This window comes from Ammospiza nelsoni, chromosome 9, assembly GCF_027579445.1.
Source record: "Ammospiza nelsoni isolate bAmmNel1 chromosome 9, bAmmNel1.pri, whole genome shotgun sequence".
Lineage (NCBI taxonomy): Eukaryota > Metazoa > Chordata > Aves > Passeriformes > Passerellidae > Ammospiza > Ammospiza nelsoni.
Window position 1 is genome coordinate 7,984,634 of NC_080641.1, and position 19,069 is coordinate 8,003,702.

General features: G+C 51.3%; 3 protein-coding genes across 4 annotated transcripts; 2 read left to right on the plus strand and 1 right to left on the minus strand.

Annotated features, from left to right (window-relative positions):
- Positions 1-1,149: 1,149 nt before the first annotated feature.
- LRRC52 (leucine rich repeat containing 52) lies at positions 1,150-3,947 on the plus strand. The gene is made up of 2 exons (XM_059478458.1): positions 1,150-1,768; positions 3,685-3,947. Exons 1-2 carry the CDS (start codon positions 1,150-1,152, stop codon positions 3,945-3,947), a joined length of 882 nt encoding a protein of 293 aa, XP_059334441.1.
- Positions 3,948-5,751: 1,804 nt separating this feature from the next.
- Positions 5,752-10,765, plus strand: MGST3 (microsomal glutathione S-transferase 3). Of its 2 annotated transcripts, none has more exons than XM_059478506.1 (6): positions 5,752-5,814; positions 7,868-7,988; positions 8,766-8,839; positions 9,460-9,517; positions 10,188-10,260; positions 10,555-10,765. In XM_059478506.1, the coding sequence occupies exons 2-6, from the start codon at positions 7,872-7,874 to the stop codon at positions 10,668-10,670; spliced, it is 438 nt and encodes a 145-aa protein (XP_059334489.1). In that variant the 5' UTR covers positions 5,752-5,814; positions 7,868-7,871; the 3' UTR covers positions 10,671-10,765. The 2 variants fall into 2 exon arrangements, with proteins under 2 accessions (XP_059334489.1, XP_059334488.1); XM_059478505.1 differs by having other exon boundaries at positions 5,763-5,814; positions 7,865-7,988.
- A 208-nt stretch (positions 10,766-10,973) lies between these two features.
- Positions 10,974-19,068, minus strand: ALDH9A1 (aldehyde dehydrogenase 9 family member A1). The gene is made up of 11 exons (XM_059478261.1): positions 18,745-19,068; positions 17,960-18,105; positions 16,764-16,893; positions 16,357-16,491; positions 15,705-15,901; positions 14,806-14,946; positions 13,961-14,149; positions 12,954-13,041; positions 12,503-12,644; positions 11,912-12,024; positions 10,974-11,811 (listed from the first exon to the last, which is right to left on the minus strand). The coding sequence occupies exons 1-11, from the start codon at positions 18,935-18,937 to the stop codon at positions 11,717-11,719; spliced, it is 1,569 nt and encodes a 522-aa protein (XP_059334244.1). The 5' UTR covers positions 18,938-19,068; the 3' UTR covers positions 10,974-11,716.
- Between the last annotated feature and the right edge of the window lies 1 nt (position 19,069).

Sequence of the window (19,069 nt, forward strand, 5' to 3'; positions counted from 1 at the left end):
CACCTACTCCACATGGGATAAAACCTCCTGGCTCCTGGAAGGAGGTTTTATTCCATGTGGATGGGATGCCAGCCCAACATTGCACAGGACTCTCGCCTAACCAGTACCACCCCTTGCAGTGTGACACTGTGAAAAACGCCAATCACTTGTTTTTAAAATTTCCAAAGTTTAATAGTAGTAAAATGGTTATGAAAATAGTAATATAATTAGAGTAATAATAATTTGGACAATTTGGATTGGGACAATATGAGGCAATAAAGAGTTACGAACATCCAGGAACCTTTTTCTGGGTAAAATAAGCCCCAAAAAGGACCCACGCTAACAGAGGATTAACCCTTAAAAGCAACAGCCTGTTGCATATTCATACACCTCATCCATGATATATAAATTCCATTCAAACACAGGATTCTGTCTGGTCAGAGTCAGCTTCTTCCTCTTAATCCTGATGGTGTCTCCAGGGCTGAGCAAGGCAGGAAGAAGTTCATTTCTTCTGATAATGGAGCAATAAATTCTCTTTCTCTGAAAGATTCAGGTGTCCTGTGGTTGCTATCTTGCTACAAGTCCTTTCTTTAGAAAAAAAAATACCTTACATAGCATAGTTTCTATTTTAACCTTATATTATAACCTAAAACTATATCTACCACACTACTTAAGAAAATTAACACAGCATAACTTTCTAACATAGCACATACAATATTTGAATACTTGTGAAAAGCCAATCATAAAATATGCATTTTTCACAATATCATTTCTGACAAAATTTGGGCTGTTCACACTCTCCCCACAAAGTTCCGATGCTCCCACACCACGCACAGCTTCCCACACCTCCACCCAGCTGGAAGCAGGCCAGCAAGGTCACAGCAGTGTCCCCAAAAGCAGGCAGCTCCTGCAAGCCACTGACATCACGGAGGTGTCACCTGGCACCGAGTGTGAGACAGAGACGCTCCAGCCACCGTTCTGCACTTGCCCATGTAAAAGCCAGGCTCGGTTTCCAGCTGGGCACTCTGCCAAGGGTTCAGGTGAGCCACAGAGTGCTTCCCGACAGCCTTGCAGCTGGGCACCTCCTCGGCATGGCTGGGAGGGCACTGCAGCTGCCATAGGGCTGCCTGCACTCCATGAAGGGCTAAGCAGCCTGGAAGGTCTCAAACCATGTTTCCTTCAGGTAGCCCACGGTCCCTGAGCCTTGTGTTTCTTCTGGGGATGGCATCCCAGGGGATCAGCTGTCCGAGCAGGTGTAGCTGTCAGTACCTGGAGGTGAACTGCACCGGGCAGCAGCTGCAGGAGTTCCCTGTGGACATCCCTCTGGACACCAGGCAGCTGATTCTGGCAGCAAACAACGTCTCGTACCTGCCACCAGTGGAATTGAGCTTCCTGGCTGATTTGGTCTATCTGGACTGCAGAAAGAACCTCTTGGGGGATGACCTGGATTTCACTTTCATTGGCGTGGCCAGGCTTGTCTATCTCGACCTCAGCTTCAACAACCTCTCCCAGGTCACCTTCAGCACCTTCTCCCACCTCCTCAGCCTGGTGGTACTGAAGATCTCGGACAATCCCAACCTTGTGGCCATCGAGAAAGATGCTTTTGCCAACAACACCTGGCTGAGGCACCTGGATGTGAGCCGGACTGGCTTGACCTTCCTGGACACCAGCACCGTCCGGGACCTGCCACACCTGAGGCTCCTGGGGCTCAGTGACAACCTGTGGCACTGCAACTGTTCCTTTTTGGACTTCATCACCTGGATGATGGAGAGCGATGTGCATTTTCCAGGTGAGGGTTGTGTGAACACAGATGTGTGTGGAACAGAGAGAGCCCTCTGTTCTCCTTCCCAAAAGTTCAGTTCACTGCATGCCATTTTCTGCTGTCACACAAACCAGGGATGGGAGCAGCTGGGTTACACACATGAAAAATCCCTCTTGTTCACACCCCAAAGGTGTAGTGTGCAGCTGGGACAATGCTGCTTCCCAAAAATACCTGGATCCAGCCTCAGGTGTCCCTGGGGGCACAGCACCCCAAGGCTGCAGCACCAAGAATGAGGATTCTCACACAGCTCTAGGGAGATGTGCACTGGGAAAATCATTGCTGTGAATTTCCTGCCTTGTCTCCACCCCAAAGTCAGCAGCTGCCCTTCATATTGAGAGATTCTATAACTGGGTCTTGGAGAGGCTGAGGCAGGGCAATCACCAGTTCCCTTTCCCATAAAAACACTGGTCCCAAGGGTGATATTTTGCTTTGCAGCTGCAGCACATGGACTTAGCTTTTCCAGACTGGAAAGAGACGCAGCACAGCAAACATGAACAAGAAAAGCTTTGGTTTCAGTAATGCAGGGCACAATGGTGAGAGAGAGCTGCAAGAGACAATTGGATGAGAAAGTCTGTCCACTGAATAAGAAAGGGCTACAAAAGAGCCCAAGGGGGAAAAAGGGAAGGGCAGCTGGAAGCTGGTGTTAGGACAGAACTGAATTAAAGATGTCTCAGTGTCTTTATTAGATGTAGTAAGCTCCTTATAGACAATAAAGGGTTTCTTTTTCCACATACAGACAATTACGGGACAGTGGAATAAAGTACAGCTCTCAGCAGTGAGATTGGAGATAACCCACTGAACCCTGCAACAGGAGAATAAAGCTCATTGCAGGCTGCTGGGGAGGGGAGGAGTAGGAAAGGCAGCCTTAAACTGAGGGTTGTTCCAGGCCAAAGGGATACTGGGACAGAGCTCTGGAATCTGCTGCAAGCAGACCCCAGCCTGGCCTTTAGCAAGGCTCCTGACCTTCAGAAATGTTTGTGCATCAGAGTTTTGACACAAAGCTGCCCAAGTCTGGCTGCACTTGGGTGACAGAGAGATAAAAGCTCTTCAGTTTTACTCAGGGCCAGTGTCAAGATCAGCATGAACAACATCACTCAGCCATATACAATACAGTGTAATGCAATAAAAATCCCCCTCCACCACTCCCATTCCATCCCATGCATGGAGCAGCGCTCCCTTTCCCTCAGGCTCTTCCATCCTGTCCACCCAGGATGTCCCCACCACAGTGACCGTGTCTGTGGGGCTCAAAACCTGCAGAGGATGGCTGGGGGCACACCCTGCACCACACTGATCCTTCACTAACTTGAAAGGGAGCAGGCAGCATCTGCTTTATCACTGCAGATATTGCAATATGACAGGGAATGGTTGTTATTTCAGTGGAACTGAATCATTGATGAGTTGCCTCACAGAGCAGGTAAGGCTGTGCATGACTGCAAACCTTGTCAAACCCAGAGCAGCCTCATTATTCCAGCATCATTTAGGCTGTATCACTTCAGAAGGTGTTTGAGATTAAAAGAAAAAAAAAAAAAACAGCAAACACATGTGCTCTTATGTGAAGATGAAAGTGCTCAATCAGCAGAGATGAGGAGGGCAGGGACAGCAGTTTGCCACAGTGGCATAATCCAGTGGGCAATATAATCCTATGGAGCCAACACAGCAAAAAATATTCTGGCAGCCTGGGAATTGTGGTTTGGCAAGGGTTTAGCACAGGTTTGGCATGAGTTTGGCTGTCAGATTTTACCCAAGCCATGGGGAGGAGGGCATGAAGTCTGCAGCTATTTTTCAGGCCTTTAGCAAGCCTCCCATCATTTTTCTACCAGCACTCCTATTCATTAAATGATGATACAGGCTAGAGAGTCCTGCTTCTGCTCATCTCTCTGCAGATGCTGACAACATCACCTGCTACACCCCAGCAGGGCTGCGTGCTCTGAGGATGCCAGCAGCAGAGGCACAGCTCCACCTCAGCTGCCTGACCCAGCTGCACAAGCAGGATTATATCTTTCTGGGCCTCGTTGGCTTCTGCATCTTCCTTGCTGGCACCATGGCAGCCTGGCTGGCCGGTGTCTGTGCTGTCATCTCCGAGGCCCATGCCTCAAAGGGAGAGGAAGAGGAGGAGGAGGAGGAGGAGGAAGACACAGCCATTTAGAATCAGTCCTCCTGAACTCCCATTGTGGGAACCAAAGGCAGGACCTTCCTACCTTCCTACCTTCCTGCCTGATTTCCCATGTTGTCCCACCCGGGATTTTTTTTTTTTTTTTTTTTTTTTTTTTTTTTTTTTTTGGGGGGGGGGAAGTGAAATAAAACTGCAAGAGAAGGAAGTATCTGTGCTCCAGTTTCACTTGCTGTGCTCCAGTTTCACTTGCTGTTCTCTACCCAGTCTTCTGCCACTGGGACTCAGGATATTGGCAAAATGTTCATTTTGGGCAGGTGTGAGAGGTGTGCACAGTGCCAGGCATTTCCACTTCCACCCTACCTTGAGAACAGTAGGGACATAAGGACTGGCTTGAAAAGGTACTGAAATACAGGAGAGGTCCTGGCACTCTGCTGAAGCCAAGGAGGTCACCAGGTCCTTCCTGGCCAAAAAAGCCAGCAGGGCTTACAGGGATCAGCCTACACAGCTGGGGCCCCAGGGAATTACTGGATTGCTAGAGCCCCAGAGAATCCAAGAACTTCCTGCTTTGGAAAGGCAAAGAGATTAAAATCAGCACTTTTAGGAGCCCAGAATCCCACTGCTTTTTCCTTTTTTTCCCATTACACTGGTGACAGCAAAAGAACCCTCTGTGCTCCTGCAGTGCAGCCAGACTGCCTGTGCCTCCACTGTTGTATGAACTGGAAAGTCCAGCTATGCTTTTGTGTCACACAACCCTAAAACTGGAATGTTTTATAAAGTAAAAATATTGCTTACATGCTCTCCAAATGTTCTTGGAAATGGGCTGTATGTCCATACCAAAGTGTCAGAGTTGCATCCACAGGGAGATGTAAAATCCTTGTTACCACCAGCATTGGGAATTGCCAAGGGAAGTATCTGCTTACATGACTGTGAAAAATGTCAATCACTTGTTTTTAAATTTTTTAAAATGTATTAGTAATAAAATGGTTATAAAATAGTAATTTAATTAGAGTAATAATAATTTGGATAATTTGGATTGGGATAATATGAGACAATAGAAACAAAGAGTTACGGACGGTCCAGGTACCTCTTTCTGGGTAAAATAAGCCCAAAAAAAGGACCCACGTTAACAGAGGATTAACCCTTAAAAGCAACAGCCTGTTGCATATTCATACACCTCATCCATGATGCATAAATTCCATTCAAACACAGGATTCTATCCGGTCAGTGTCAGCTTCTTCCTCTGAATCCTGACGGCGTCTTCAGGGCTGAGTGAGGCGGGAAGAAGTTCATTTCTTCTGCTAATGGGGCAATAAATTCTCTTTCTCTGAAAGATTCAGGTGTCCTGTGGCTGCTACCTCGCTGCGAGTCCTTTCTTTAAAAAAAATCTTACATAGCATAGTTTCTATGTTAACATTTTGTTATAACCTATAGCTATATTTCACACACTACTTAAGAAAATTAATACAGCATCAATTTCTAACATAACACATACAATATTCATTTTAATATTGTTGAAAGCCAATCATAAAATACGCATTTTTCACAGTGATCCAGCACAGCAACTCCACGTGTGAAACACTCTGCAGGGTCTGCTGAGCTAACAGGGGAAACCAGGAGATTTCAGCAAGCACGGGGTGAATTACCAAACCCTGAGCCATTAAACTGTAAACTGCGAATGGGTAATATGGCAGCAAGGGTACGGGGGAAAGGCCGAGGATACAGCGAACCCCTCAGCAATCCCCACCCCCTCTGCCCCGGCAGCACGAGGCCGAGCGCGCCGGGCCGAGCGCGGGCCCCGCCTGCGGGCGCTGCTGCTGAGGGGACGGGCCCGGCACCGCCCCCCCCCCGGCTCCCTCCTCATCCCGGCTCCGTCCCGCCGCCGCTCCGCGCCGCGCTGAGGGTGAGTGCGGGCCGGGGGGCAGCGGGTGCGCCCAGGAGCAGCTTGTCCTCATGGAAAACGCCGTGGACAGCTCCCCGCCGGGGGAGGCTGCGGGGGAAGGGGATGCGGGACGAGCAGGCCGGGCAGGGCTCGGCCCGGCCCCTTTTTGTCGCTCTGCCGGCTCGAAGGGCTGAGCTTAGATGGGCTAATCCAGTCCGAATCCACGCGTGGGGCTGCTCGAGGAGCCTTAAGACGCTTTGCTGACTCACAGCAGCTGCAGTGTTGTGGCAGAGTTGGGAAGGACCCTTTTCCTCCCGCTCCCAAATCTCGTGTCTGTGGCTCCCGATGGAAACATCGCAGGGTAAAAAGGGAGAAATTGAGTTTTGTGCACCGTGACAGCAAAGGCCTTGCGGCTGCGGGCAAAAGTTGTTGAAACGCTCCGGGCACCACAATCCGGAAAGGACCGTGGGAGTCCTGGTGACTTTGGAGTGATTTATATCGCACTAAATTACCAGGGCAAAGGCTTGAGGTACACTTTGATATCAGTCGTGTAAGAGTAGGAGTTTTATGACACACCCGGTTTAATGCTTTGCCGTGCTCTTTGCTCCCAAGATAAACCCCCAGATTATAATTTCCTGCTGGAAGACAAAATTCCCGGTTCTCCAGCAACCTTGTAATTTGAAGGGGGAAATGTGACCACCAACCTGCTCTACATGTTTTATTTTCAGTATGTCACCTGTCAGGTGCCAACCTCAATTACAGGTGCATGCAGTTGGCTTTTCTTCATTACTTCAGGGTTTTAATATTCTTACTGATAATTGTTTACCTCACTTGCCATGGACAGAGCCAGCTGCTGTCTTCACCTTGCTCCATCAATGATAATCCTTTGCAAATGAGAAATAAAACCCTGTGGTCCCCAAAGATCCCTTGTGAGGGGTGCAAGAGGAAGACTTTGCAGCAGTTCCCTGAGGTGGCCTGTTTTTCCCCACACTGACAGATTGTGCTGGTGGATCAGTGCAGGCAGGCACCAAAACCTCATTACAAACATCGTGGAGGCACCAACTGGGGTTTGATTGGGAGAATTATCTCCGTGCTGGAGGGAGCTCTCTGCTGTCTTTTGCTGGGCTGTGTCATGCAGCACCCTCCAGAGTGACCCAGACTGAGGTTTGGGGTTGTGCAGGATGGTTGTGGGGAAGGGCCCTTGTGTTCTCTGGCAGCAGAGAGGGAGCTGGAGTGAAGCAGGGCAGGCTTGTGGGGGCTGCTGAGCAGGGAAGAGTGAGAGTGTGGAATGTGGGGCACCATGGCAGAGGCTGCAGGCTGCACCTTCTGCCCCATGCTTCTGTCCCAGGCCTGCATGAGGGAGCACAGAACCATTAAACAAAAGCCACACAGGCCCTGGTGTCCCCTGGCCGCTGGTGCAGATGTCTGTAAATGCCAGGAGCTGTGTGTTGTTGGAGCTGTTCACCAGTTTGTGACTCTGAGAGGCTTCCTGGGAGCTGCAGGGCTGAGCATCAGTCATCTGGCCAGTGGCTCTACCCAAAAGTTCAGTTATCATTGCTGAGGTGCTGGGTTTTGTTAGTATTTTATATGAGGATGACCTCATATAAATACAATATAAATGCAATTAATCACTGATGTAGCCCAGCTCCTTCCAGCTCAGGGGATTTCTGAGCCAGGTTCTAACTCCCAACTTACCTTTTACTCCCAGGACTCGCCCAGTTTCCTGTTTAATTTGTGAGAAGTGCCTGCACTCACAATGTCCCTTGGCAAGGAGTTCCACAGGTGTGGTTCCCAGTGCATGAAGAAACATCTCTCTTTAGGGAACAGGCTGGAAATAAACTGACTTCATGTGGTGGCCCCTAGCTCTGGGGTGATTTTAAGCCTTGCTTGACAGGAACTATGCAGAGAACTCTTGCTTTGTGCAGGTACAGAAAGGTACAAAAGATACAAATTCCTTCTGCCAGTTCCCTGTGCTGGTAGCTCTTGGAGTCCAAGCTCAGCAACTCTTCCATGCACATATTTCATGTGTTGCCACTTCCCCAAGCATTCACAGTCTCCTTTTCTCTGGCAGCAGCACCATGGCTGTTCTCTCCAAGGAGTATGGCTACGTCATTCTGACTGGGGCTGCCAGCTTTGTCATGGTCACACACCTCGCCCTCAATGTGAGCAACGCCCGCAAGAAGTACCGTGTGGAGGTGAGTGCTCTGTGGGGCATGGCAAGCTTGCTGACACCTTCATGAGTTTGGGGTGACTTGCTGACATGGCTCTCCAGAAAGCTTAACACACCTTGGGATTTGGGGCGTCAGGTGCCTGGCACCAAGCTGAAAGAGTTTGGCAGCACTGATGGGCAAGAAACTGCTCTGCCCTTTTTCCCTGCAAATGAGACTTGATGCAGCACTAGGGGAAAGGGGTGGTAGTGGCACAAAAGTGACAGGAGGCTTTCTCAAACTCAGGGGGAACATGTGGGTGCTGTCACAGGTCTTTCAAGTGACCTTCCCTCAGCATCTGTTGGGGAGCCATTGTGGCAGGCAGAGCTGTGGGCTGGGTGGGGACAGCTGTGAGTCAGGCCCATGGCATACAGTGGCTGCTGTGCCACTTGGCTTCAGCACAAACCACTGCTCCTTTGCTCTTTCACCACTTCACTCATGGAAGTGACAGGCAGAGTGAACAGGAGGGCAGCTCCAGCTGCCTGTTGGGGAGATCCCATTCCTGCTGCATCAAGGCAGGATTGGAGCACGTGTAGCCAGTGTGTGTAGTGCACAGAGGGCTGGATTTGAGGCCTGGGGAAGCCTCTGCAGCCAGGCAGCAGCTCCAGGAAGGCAGTGACCTTGAACAGAGCCCCAGGGCAGGCACAGGCTCTAAGCTGCCATTGCAGGCTGGTCTTGCAAGCACCCAGGCAGCTCTGGGCTCCTGGGGAGAGGAGCTGCAGGCCTCCCTTGCTGAAGCTTTGCTACTGGTTTATTTTTTGGCAGTACCCAACCATGTACAGCACGGACCCTGAAAACGGGCAGATGTTCAACTGCATCCAGCGTGCGCACCAGAACACGTGAGTGACCCCTCTGAGCAGGGGCCTGGGAACACACAGGGCTGGGGACAGGGCCCATGGCCCCAGAGGTGCTGCTGCCTCTGCTTTGATCCAGGCTCAGCCTGCAGAGCTCAGCAGGAAGGCTGTGCTGGCTCTTTCCTATGCATTAAACCTTGGGATCGTGCTGTGAAGTTGTCTCCTCTTCCCCAGTTCCCACCAGTTCGCTTCCATGGGTAGATGTTAAGATGTGAGGAATCTTGTTTCCAGAAGGTTCTGATTTGTTGTGCTGCCCAGGTCTCCCTGGGGAGAGGCCCAAGTCCACCCAGCTGCTGTAGACAGGTTGCAGCAGCACATCAGAGGGGTGCTGGGAAGCACAACTCCTGGGGAATGGTTAGAGTGGCTCAGAGAACAAAATGGAAAGGGTGGGTGGGTGTCCTGGGAGAGAGGCACAGGCTGGGAGGAAGCCCCTAAAATTGTCTGCTCAGATCTCTTCTTTCCTCAGACACAGTGCTGAGCACAGAGACTGGTGATGAGCCCAAAATGCCCTTGGCAGGGAATGTTTGCAGTTTCTGCCCTCTTGGAGTTTTGTCTTTGTAAGCAGCCTGAGCACAATCACAACCTCCCCTCACTTTTATTTTCAGATTGGAAGATTACCCTGCCTTCCTGTTCTTTTTAGGCACTAGTGGAATCTACCACCCGGTAAGTGATGCAGGACTGTGCTCTGGCTCCCTGACCTGGGTAAGGTGGGGGGCAGGAGGCCAAGACAGACCCTTCAGTCGGCACATCACACTTAACAGCAGTGCCCCTTCTTAAAATGTAATTGTTGAAGGTCTCCTGCAGGAGAATCACAAGTAATAAACTCATTACTGCTGTTTCAGCTGTTAGAGCCCTTTCCCTAAAGGTGCCTCGTTAGACAAAGCAAAGCATTTGCAGCCTCCAGTCACTGAGTGGGAAGAATCCTTCAGGCCAGTTTTTCCAAGCCCTGCCAAAGGAAGTCAACAAAAGCCTGGATTATTTTTAACTGAGAGATGCAGACAACTTGGGAGGAGATAGGCCAAATCCAGTAGCTCTGTCTTTGCCATCAAAAGACAAATTAGGTCTTTCCTGAAGACAGACTCCTTTTCCAAGAGGGAAGGAAGCAGTGTAAACACATCTGGCAAATGGGAGCCACATTGGAGTGAGCTCTAAATGAAGAGTCAAGGTTGAAGTTTGGAACACCTGCTGGAGGCAGTGGAGCAGCAGCTGCCTCCACCATCCTGCTCCTTGCTTTGGCTAAGAAGCCAGGGGTAAAATGAGATTGAGCACCTGGTTGCCTGCACAACTTTGCTCAAGCCTCCAAAGCCTTTTAATTCTTCTCCTTTCTCTGCAGCGAGTGGCCACAGGGCTTGGCATGACCTGGGTCCTTGGGAGAATCATCTATGCCTATGGCTACTACACAGGAGGTAGGACTGTGCCCTGCAGCACACACTGTTGGCACTCAGGGCTCCTACAGTGACCTCAGGACTTTGCTCCCAGCCAGGTGTGGAGGAAAGGGTGCAGATCTACAGGCTGCCAGCACTGCAACATGCTCTTCCTGCTCCTGGGAAGAGCTCTCCTCCAGCAGGAATGTCTACCCTAAGAGGCCTGAGCTGTTTTGCTCTTGGGGTTTCCCTTTAGTTCTGCTCCCTCTTCACTCTCCAGGCTGGGCTAGTCTTTTAGTGAACTGACAAATTCTGAATTTTTTTTTTTTTTTCCAGAACCCAAAAACCGAAGGAGAGGGTCCTTTGCTTCCGTGGCACTCCTTGGGCTGGTGGGCACAGCTGTCTATGCAGTCTATGAGCAGCTGGGCTGCCAGTTCGTCTGCAGATGCTAAAGGGACTTTTCTGTTTTCTTTTAGAACACTTGGCTTCCTGTGGTTTTTTTCCTTTTCTTTCTCAATAAAAGGAAGTTGTCCATTCTTTAGTTTCATTCTGTAGTTACAGAGGGTTTTCTTAAGAAGCTCTGCAGAATGCTAGAACTACTCTGGTTTTGTGGGACTACAGAAATCTGTCTGTCAGGCAGAGATGTTCCTTCTAGCTTTTATGATTTTAGTGATCAAAAAGCCACCTTGCAGCTCATTTAACTCATACAGCAACAACCCCATTTCTGGACCCCTCAATTAATGTCACACTGAGAATTTGTTCCAGAGTGAGTATTTATTTGATTGCTAAAAAAAGACATAAGAAAACAATTGAAGTTGTTGCTTCATCATGTGTATAAAGAACAGTAAGTTTACAGGAAGGAAGCGAGATAGCTGTCACTATTCCATGCTGGAGCTCACCCCCAGTCTTGTGTGGAGGTGATTCTCAAGGCCATGCCTGGCCCAGGCAGCATCAGCCAACTCTCCCCACAATGTTTTGTCCCACTTGTGAGTAAGGTACAGATAGAAAAAATCAAAACTTGAGGTTACCAAGGGTTTAGAGGGAATAAACAATGATGCATTTAAGGCTTTTATGGGGTTACAGAATAGACAGAGTCAGGACAGCTACAGGATATAATTGTGTCCTAGAGCTCAAACCTGCATTGATGTGGGGTCCTAAGCCAGAAGTGAAGCTGATAGAGGGTGGAAGGCAGTGGGAATCAAGGCACACAGCCTGGGAAGTCTGGCCACTGCCAAGCCTCTGGTAACACCTCTGTGGCTGCAGGAGCTGCTGCCCAAAGCCAGATTGGTGCCTCCTGCTCTGAGCCTCCCTCTGTCCAGCAGAGCTGAGCCCCGTGTGTCCAACCCCCCCTGCAGGAGCAGGGTGGTTAAACGCTGCTCCAGCTCAGCTTCCCCCTGGACACTGACAACTGTAGGTACTTTATTGCTGTGTACATGATCCACATCTCTGGCTGGCAGCAAGGAGCTGCCTGATGCTGCCCTGACAGGCCCCAGAGGCACTAAAACACCGACTCCACATCCCCCATCTCCACACAGACAGTCTTCAGCTGCGAGTAGTACTCGATGGCTGCCCGGCCGTTCTCCCTGCCAAATCCTGCAGGGAAGAGCTGCAGTGAGGACACAGCTCCAGCAATGCCAGTGGCCACACAGCCCCTGGAGCTGGCAGGTACCAGGGGAGGGCACACAGAGCTCACCTGAGGACTTGTATCCCCCAAAAGGCAGCTCCACTGGGCTGACGTTGTAGTTGTTGATGAAGCACATCCCAGCCTTGAGAGCAGCCACTACCCTGTGAGCCTTCTGGATATCCCTGCAGGAAAAGGGCAAATTCAGCTGGACCCCCTCCTTCCCTGCCAGGCAACACCCACTGCAGAAAGGCCAGCAGGGATTTTTGGAGTCCAGCCTGCCCTACTCTGCCTTTGCCTGCTCAAAGGAGGCAGCACCACTTCCCAAGGATGTTCCAAGTGCATTCAGTTCCAGAGGGCAGGACAAGGACACCAGCAATACAGAGTGGGGCAAGTAGCCAACAGCAGCACAGCAGGCTCCTGATGCATGCTGCAGGGGCAGGAAGGCAGGCAGCAGGCCAAGCCAGGCTGGGAGGAACCCAAGGGACAGCTGGGCCCACCCAGCACTTGAGGAAAAAAAGGGAGATGTGCAGTCATTTACAGATTTCCTTTTTGGCAATCCCTTGCCTCAGCTTTTCTGGAAGCCCAGGCACTGCAAGAGGAGCAGCAAATCACTGCAGTATTTCAGTCCCCAGAACGATTCCAAACACTGCCCAGTCATACCTGGTGAAGACACCACCTGCCAGGCCAAATTTAGTGGCGTTGGCTCTCTCCAGAACCTCCTCCTCCGTGTCAAAGGGCAGGATGGCCATGACAGGCCCAAAGATCTCTTCCTTCACACACGTCATGTCATCCTTGCAGTTCCCTGGAAGCATGGCAGAGCACAAGGGCTTCAGGAGGAAGAGCAGCAGCACAGCCTGTGCACTCAGCAACCCACACAGCCTTGGAGACAGCCCCCAGCATGGCAGAGCAGCAAGGCACACCCTGCACCCCAAAAGCACCAACAGCACAAATTTCCCTGCATGCAGTTCTTGGAAGCCTCAGCTCTCTCTAGGACCCCCATCCAAGTGTCCATCCACGCTGGGGCCATCACAGAACCAGGTTACAAAGCTGAACTCATTTCTCAGGAGAAATCCCACAGCATCCATGGTACCATGGCTGAGATGGAGCCTACCTAGCACACAGGGCCTCATGTAGTAGCCATTCTTCAGCTTCGGGTCATCTGGCACGTACAGGTCCCCACCACACAGCACCTCTGCCCCCTGCAAAAGAGCCAAGAGAGGAAGGGATGCAGGCACATCCAGGAGCATCCTGCCCAGCTCTGGCTGGCCCTTGGCCTATCCCAGCAGGCTCTGCTCAAACATTTGTCCCCATCTTTCTTTAAGTGCCTGTTATGTACTGAAATCCTGCAATCAGGTGTACCCAGACCCTTCTTCCCTCCAGGCTAAACCACCCCAGCTCTCAGCCTTTCCTTACTTGTTTTTCCTGTACTGAGGATTCCAGAGCTTGAAGTGGTGTCTCAGCAGAGCAGGTCAGAGGGGCAGAATTCCCCCTCATCTGCTGCCCACACTGCTTTGGATGTAGCCCAGGGCACTGGGGGTTTCTGGGTGACAGCACACATGGCTGGGGCATGTCCAGCCTCTCATCCACCAGTCCCTCCTTGCAGGAAGTCCTTCCCTGCTCCATCTGCTCATCCCTCAGCCTAGATTGGTAGCAGGGGTTGCTTTGACCCAGGTGCAGCACCCTGTACTGGGCTCAAATCACCTCTCTGTCTTCCATGTGCCTTAACACAACTTCCAGGAGGATCTGTTCCATGATCTTTACACAGTCACAGCAGTGAAGCTGATGGGTCTGGAATTCCCAGGCTCTTGTCCACCCTCCTTTTAGAAAATGGGTGTTTTTCCTTCTCCGGTTGCTTGGGACTTCACCTATATCTCAAAGGTGACTTCTCAAATATCATGGAAAACGGCTCAGCAACTACATCAGCCAATTCTCTGAGGACCCAGGGATGCCTCCCAGCAGATCCCACAGACTTCTGTATCTAGTGGTCCAACACACCCACTGAGTAAACCAAAAACAACCAAATAACCCAGCTTAACTGGGAAGGCACAGGGCAGGAGGGCAGCTGGCAGTGTGTCTGTCCAACAGGAGAGACATTTCAGGGCAGCATCACAACCTCACCTGCTCCTTTGCCTGCTTGATGAAGCCCTGCACACGATTCAGGTGGGGCCGGTTGATGAGGGCTCCCATCCGCGTGTCCTCCAGAAGAGGGTCCCCAATTTTGATTTTCTGGGTGCGTTTCACCACCTCCTTTGTGAAGGTATCCAGGATCTTCCTCTCCACAAACACCCTGGTGCCATTGCAGCACACCTGGGACACAGGACAGGCAGCTCAGAATAGAAAACACAGCACTCCACAGTCCTTCCCTGCTTGGAAGAGGCTGTTGGAAAAGCTCCTTGTCCTTTGGGGACAAGGAACACAAGGAGATCACCCTGGGGCTGTGACTGCACTCAACAGTCCTTGCTGGACACCGTGGTTCTGATGCCACCAGGTGGCAAAAACGCATCAGGTCACCAGCAGCAAAGACCTTGAGCTGACTCCTGAATTCCTAGAAATTACCCTGCTGAGCAAATTTGCCAACAGGATTACACAAAACCTGCAGCACAGGGGGATATCCCGAATTTGGGAAGGACAGAAGCCTGTCCTCAGGCTCAGCACACCAGGCTGGAACCTGCTGCTCCTCCAGGGGACACCAGCACAGCTTCTCCTGAGCTGTGAGTGCCACACTGGTGCCCAGGGCACAGGAGCAGCTGTGCTGAGCTGGGTGCTTGGTGCCAGGGAAGGACAGGACACTGGCTAAGTGTGCCCTGTGGCTAAGGCACGCTCTGCTGGGACACCCTGGCTCCTTCCAGGGCATGCTTTGTGACACTGCCCAGGGAAAGGTGTGGCAGGATGGGAGCCCCAGGGCACCCCTGACTTACAGGAGGTCACAGGGTGGCCCCACCCTGCCCCACAGACACACACACCTCGCCCTGAGTCAGGAAGTTGGCCATGAGGGCTCCCTTCACAGCATTCTCCAGGTCAGCATCTGAGAAGATGATGAGGGGGGATTTGCCCCCCAGCTCCAGGGTGACTGGCTTTATCCCTTTAGCTGCCATCTCCATGATCTGAGGGGAACAAGGACACAAGAGACAAGTGATCCACTGGCCAAGGGGAGGCTGGGGGGGAGAGGCAAGAGAGACACAAAGGGCTAATCACCAACAAGAGAAGCAGCACAAAGGGCAAGATGGGCTCCCTAGATGTGGTGAGTTCAAATGAGGACAGCCACAGAGGGTCTGGGGGTACAGATAAAGCCAACAAAACCTGGAGAGGCATTTGCAGGAAGTCTCATGCTCAGTGTAAGCTGCAGGCAGCTTTAGCTGCCATCTGTCACTGCAACCCACAGGTATACACACATAGGGAGCATTCATGGGACATCTCCCCTCCTTCAACTCAGAATTTATTCCCAAAAGTCTTTCTTTTATTTTGGAATAATAAACTGAGGGTGAGAAACTCACAGAAACTATTCCCTTGCTTAAAAACAGTAGGTAGCATGCAGCTTTAGTGCTTTATAGCAGCCAGAATCACATTTTTCTAGTGCTGCTGTTTCAAGTACTCTCCTCCCAACATCAACACCCACCTGAGCAGCTCAGAGACTTCACTGCAAACAGGGGCTAAGCAAGTGAAGCTGTCCAAGGGGTTTCTCCCCCAAGCTCATGCCCAGCAGGTTAATTGGATCCCCAGCATGACCCTCTATGTGCTGCAAGCTCCTTGCCCAGCCCCAAAAATGCTGCCACACTCACAAGCCCCATGCAGAAAAGCTCAAGGAGGTATCAACTACAGACTGATTGTAGTTGATACAACCCTTGTCTCAAGGTGTCTTTACCTTCATGCCAGTTGGCACACTGCCAGTGAAAGAGATTTTGGCCACATCTGGGTGCTGGCAGAGGAGCTGGCCCGTGGCAGCCCCACCCTGCACCACGTTGAAGAGCCCCTTGGGCACTCCAGCCTCTGTGAAGATCTCTGCCAGCCTCACCACAGAAATAGGGGTGAAGGGTGAAGGCTTGAAGACCATCGCATTGCCTAAGGGAACCCAGACACAGGCGAGGTGGGGTTAACACCCAAACTGCTTCAGGGAAGAAACAACAACAATCCCCACCCCACACTGTGAGTTTGTCTCAACAGAGCCCAGAAGCTTCCCCCAGGAGAGGAGGAAACACTTTCAGTTGATCACTGCTGCTGGGGAGAGGCTGGGGGAGATGGCGCTGCTGGTCTTGCCCTGCAGACACTCCCAGAGACCTTCCCCATCTGGTACAAAGCCAAGCTATTGTGTTTTTCTGGATGCACTCCTAACCTCTCAACATCTGACATGTTCCTCCTTGCATTTCCCTTCCCTTTCTGCCAGAGGAACTGCCTGAACATTCTGCTAATCCTTCAACACTTCAAGGCAATCACAGACTTCATCCCAGAGATCACTGTGCCCCACAGGATCACTTGGCTTTGAGGAGACACTGGGGTGGGCAGAAAGGCTCCATTACCACAAGCCAAGGCGGGGCCAGACTTCCAGCAGGCAATCTGGAAAGGGTAATTCCAGGCTCCAATGCCAACACACACCCCAAGGGGTTCTCTCCGAGTGTACCCAAAGGATCCCCCTGGAAGCTGGATGTGTTCACCTGCAAAGAAACAGCCAGAGGGTAGAAAAGAGCAAAGTCCCTTCTTGTCTGGTCAGAGCCCCAGGGGTCAGGTCTGGCTTTGCCTGGGAGCAGAGACAGAGTTTTACCCCCGCAAGCTCACAGAAGGTGTGTGAGTGCTTTCAGAACCCTTCCAAGCTCTTTAGGAATGGCCCATCTCTCAGGAAAATCAGCAGCAAAGATGGCTTTGTGCCACTGGAGTTAGCAGGGAAGGTGGGACAGAGAGCAAAGAGCAAACTGCAGTAATTCCTCACCCGCCAGAGATCCTGCCAGCCCTGCGTAATACTCCAGGCACTGCCAGGATATGTCGATGTCCACTCTGGCCTCAAAGATGGATTTCCCATTGTTGATGGTCTCCATGGTGGCAATTTCCTCCCTCTGCTCCTGTGAGCAGCACAGGACAGAGATAACATGTTAGAGAAGCTGAGCAGAACACCACAAGGAGACAGCACACAAATCCCAAACGAGATCCTGCCATGAGGAACGGTCATCTCCAAAAGGGACATTCCCAACTGCTGTTTATCAATGTCCCCATGGTGACTGAGTGCAGGGCAATGTCAGAGGGAAAGCTGCAGGGGTTCACTGCTGGTCCAGTCTTGTTTAACATCCCTGTTTATCTAAAAGATGAACAAACATGAACTTAGAGAAGCCGTCTGGCAAACAATGATAGAATTCACAGAACTGAACCGGGAAGAGCAAACAGCAAGATCAGGATGGAACCAGAGGCCAGTGAAGAGGGACAAAGCAATGCAGCTGGGAGACATCCTTTAACAGAAATGTCACCCTGCTCTGGAAGTCTGGAAAAAGCAAAACTTTGGCATAAAGGAAAGTTTTCTCATGACTTATACACACTGGGGAAGGTCTGGGTTCTTACAGATGTGTAAGAACTTGATGGAGATTAACTCTGAAGCCCAAGGACCTGTTATCTTAGAATGGAGTCTGTGTTAAACCTCACTTATGTGCATCCTCCCATGTGTATTATCTGACAGATAAAAAACCAGTACTCCTACTTTCTCTTATTGCTAGGACACATTCCAGTCATGTAACAACAGCCTCCGACAAGCCAAAAGTTCAGCCATGCCAGTTATGCAACTTCAGCTCTGAAACTGTGTGCACTGAAATTTAATCTTTGCAGCTGTTAAAAGAACCACAAAGCCTGCAAGATGCCAAATGGGCTGCTTCAGTTTTATGCTGTCTAACAGAATTCAGCTGAGAAAGCACACAGTGGCCTTGAATCCAGTGATAAGGCCAAAGCTGCAGGCACGGATGCTGACTCCAGTGATAAGAGCAAAGCCCTGCCTGAGACAGCCTCCTGTCTCTTCTGGCCAAAGGTGGGTTTTAACTCCTGAGCAACTCCTGGAGCTCTGCAAGTCCTGCTGAAGCCTCCAAGAGCCACAATAAGCCACAAGGAAGCTCAGAGACAGAACCACCCCTGTCCCTTCCAACATACCCGAATTATTCTGGCAGCCTCCAGCATCACTCGGCACCGCTCCATGCCTGACATCTGACTCCATATTTTAAAGGCAGCTTTTGCACTCTGCACAGCCAGATCAACTTCCTTCTCCCCAGAGCAGGGCAGCTTGCACAGCACACGACCTGGGCACATTTTTGAACAGGGAATAAATGAGATGGAAATCTCAGAAAAGGGGTCTAGAATGTGGTTTACTTGCACCAGACCCCAGATACTTCAGTCAAGCCAATTACACCAGGCACAGAATTTCCCACTGAAACCCACTGATTTGTAATCAAAATTCAGCCAGAGAAGAGGTGCTGCAATTCAGCTGGTTCCAATTAAAAGAGCTGACATTGCCCACAGTCGTGTTCTGGTTACTAATTACCTCCAGTTGCTACAAAATCTCTGGCTTTTCCAGATGAGTTTGTTACACTTCCACCACCCTCTTCAAGGCTCTCGTTACACATTTCCCCAGGAGGGTTAAACGCTTAGAAACGATTCTGCTGAACGCTACACACCGATAACTACAATTACATAACTACAGAGATATTTAAATCGGGGAGGTTTGCCAAAATCGGGCAGTGACAGAGCGAGAGCTGATTTCTGCACGAAGAACGATGATGGCCAAACACCGAGGCAGAGCTCCGCCACTGCAGCAGCGGTGGCCGAGGGGCAGCAGGACACCGCATATGTGACACCCGGGTGAGCTGGGGGAAGCCGAGGACACCGGGCCCTACAGGCACAGAGCTCTCCCAGCCCCCGGAGCTTTCCCCGGTCGGTACCTGTGGCCGGCTCGAACACCTCCTCCAGCTGCCCGCCGTCGGCGGGCTGGACGCGGGCTCCCGCGCGGTAGTTGAGGGGCTGCTGCACGGTGAGGGTGCCGGTGGCGGAACTCATGGTGGCGAGGCCGGGAGCGACTGAGCGCAGCCGGGGGAGCTGGAGGAGGAGGCTGGGGAGCCGGGACTGTGCCAACATCGGCGGGATGGATTCCCGTGAGGCGCCGCGGCCGGGAAGCGCCGCCTCTCCCTCAGACGCCTTTTCACCATCAGGGCCCGCCCCGCCCGGGGCGTGCCGCCCGCCAGGCAGCCGAGCCCGCTCCCCAGCACC

Excerpts from the sequence above, each read along its gene's own strand:
- ALDH9A1 (XM_059478261.1), bottom strand. The coding sequence starts at position 18,937 with ATGTTGGCACAGTCCCGGCTCCCCAGCCTCCTCCTCCAGCTCCCCCGG. Across the intron at positions 18,106-18,744 it reads GGTGTTCGAGCCGGCCACAG|GTCGTGTGCTGTGCAAGCTG; the intron begins GTACCGACCGGG and ends AAATGTGCCCAG. Across the intron at positions 15,902-16,356 it reads TGGCCCCGCCTTGGCTTGTG|GCAATGCGATGGTCTTCAAG; the intron begins GTAATGGAGCCT and ends GGGTTCCCTTAG.
- LRRC52 (XM_059478458.1), top strand. The coding sequence starts at position 1,150 with ATGTTTCCTTCAGGTAGCCCACGGTCCCTGAGCCTTGTGTTTCTTCTG. Across the intron at positions 1,769-3,684 it reads GAGCGATGTGCATTTTCCAG|ATGCTGACAACATCACCTGC; the intron begins GTGAGGGTTGTG and ends ATCTCTCTGCAG.
- MGST3 (XM_059478506.1), top strand. The coding sequence starts at position 7,872 with ATGGCTGTTCTCTCCAAGGAGTATGGCTACGTCATTCTGACTGGGGCT. Across the intron at positions 8,840-9,459 it reads CAGCGTGCGCACCAGAACAC|ATTGGAAGATTACCCTGCCT; the intron begins GTGAGTGACCCC and ends TTTTATTTTCAG. Across the intron at positions 9,518-10,187 it reads CTAGTGGAATCTACCACCCG|CGAGTGGCCACAGGGCTTGG; the intron begins GTAAGTGATGCA and ends CTTTCTCTGCAG.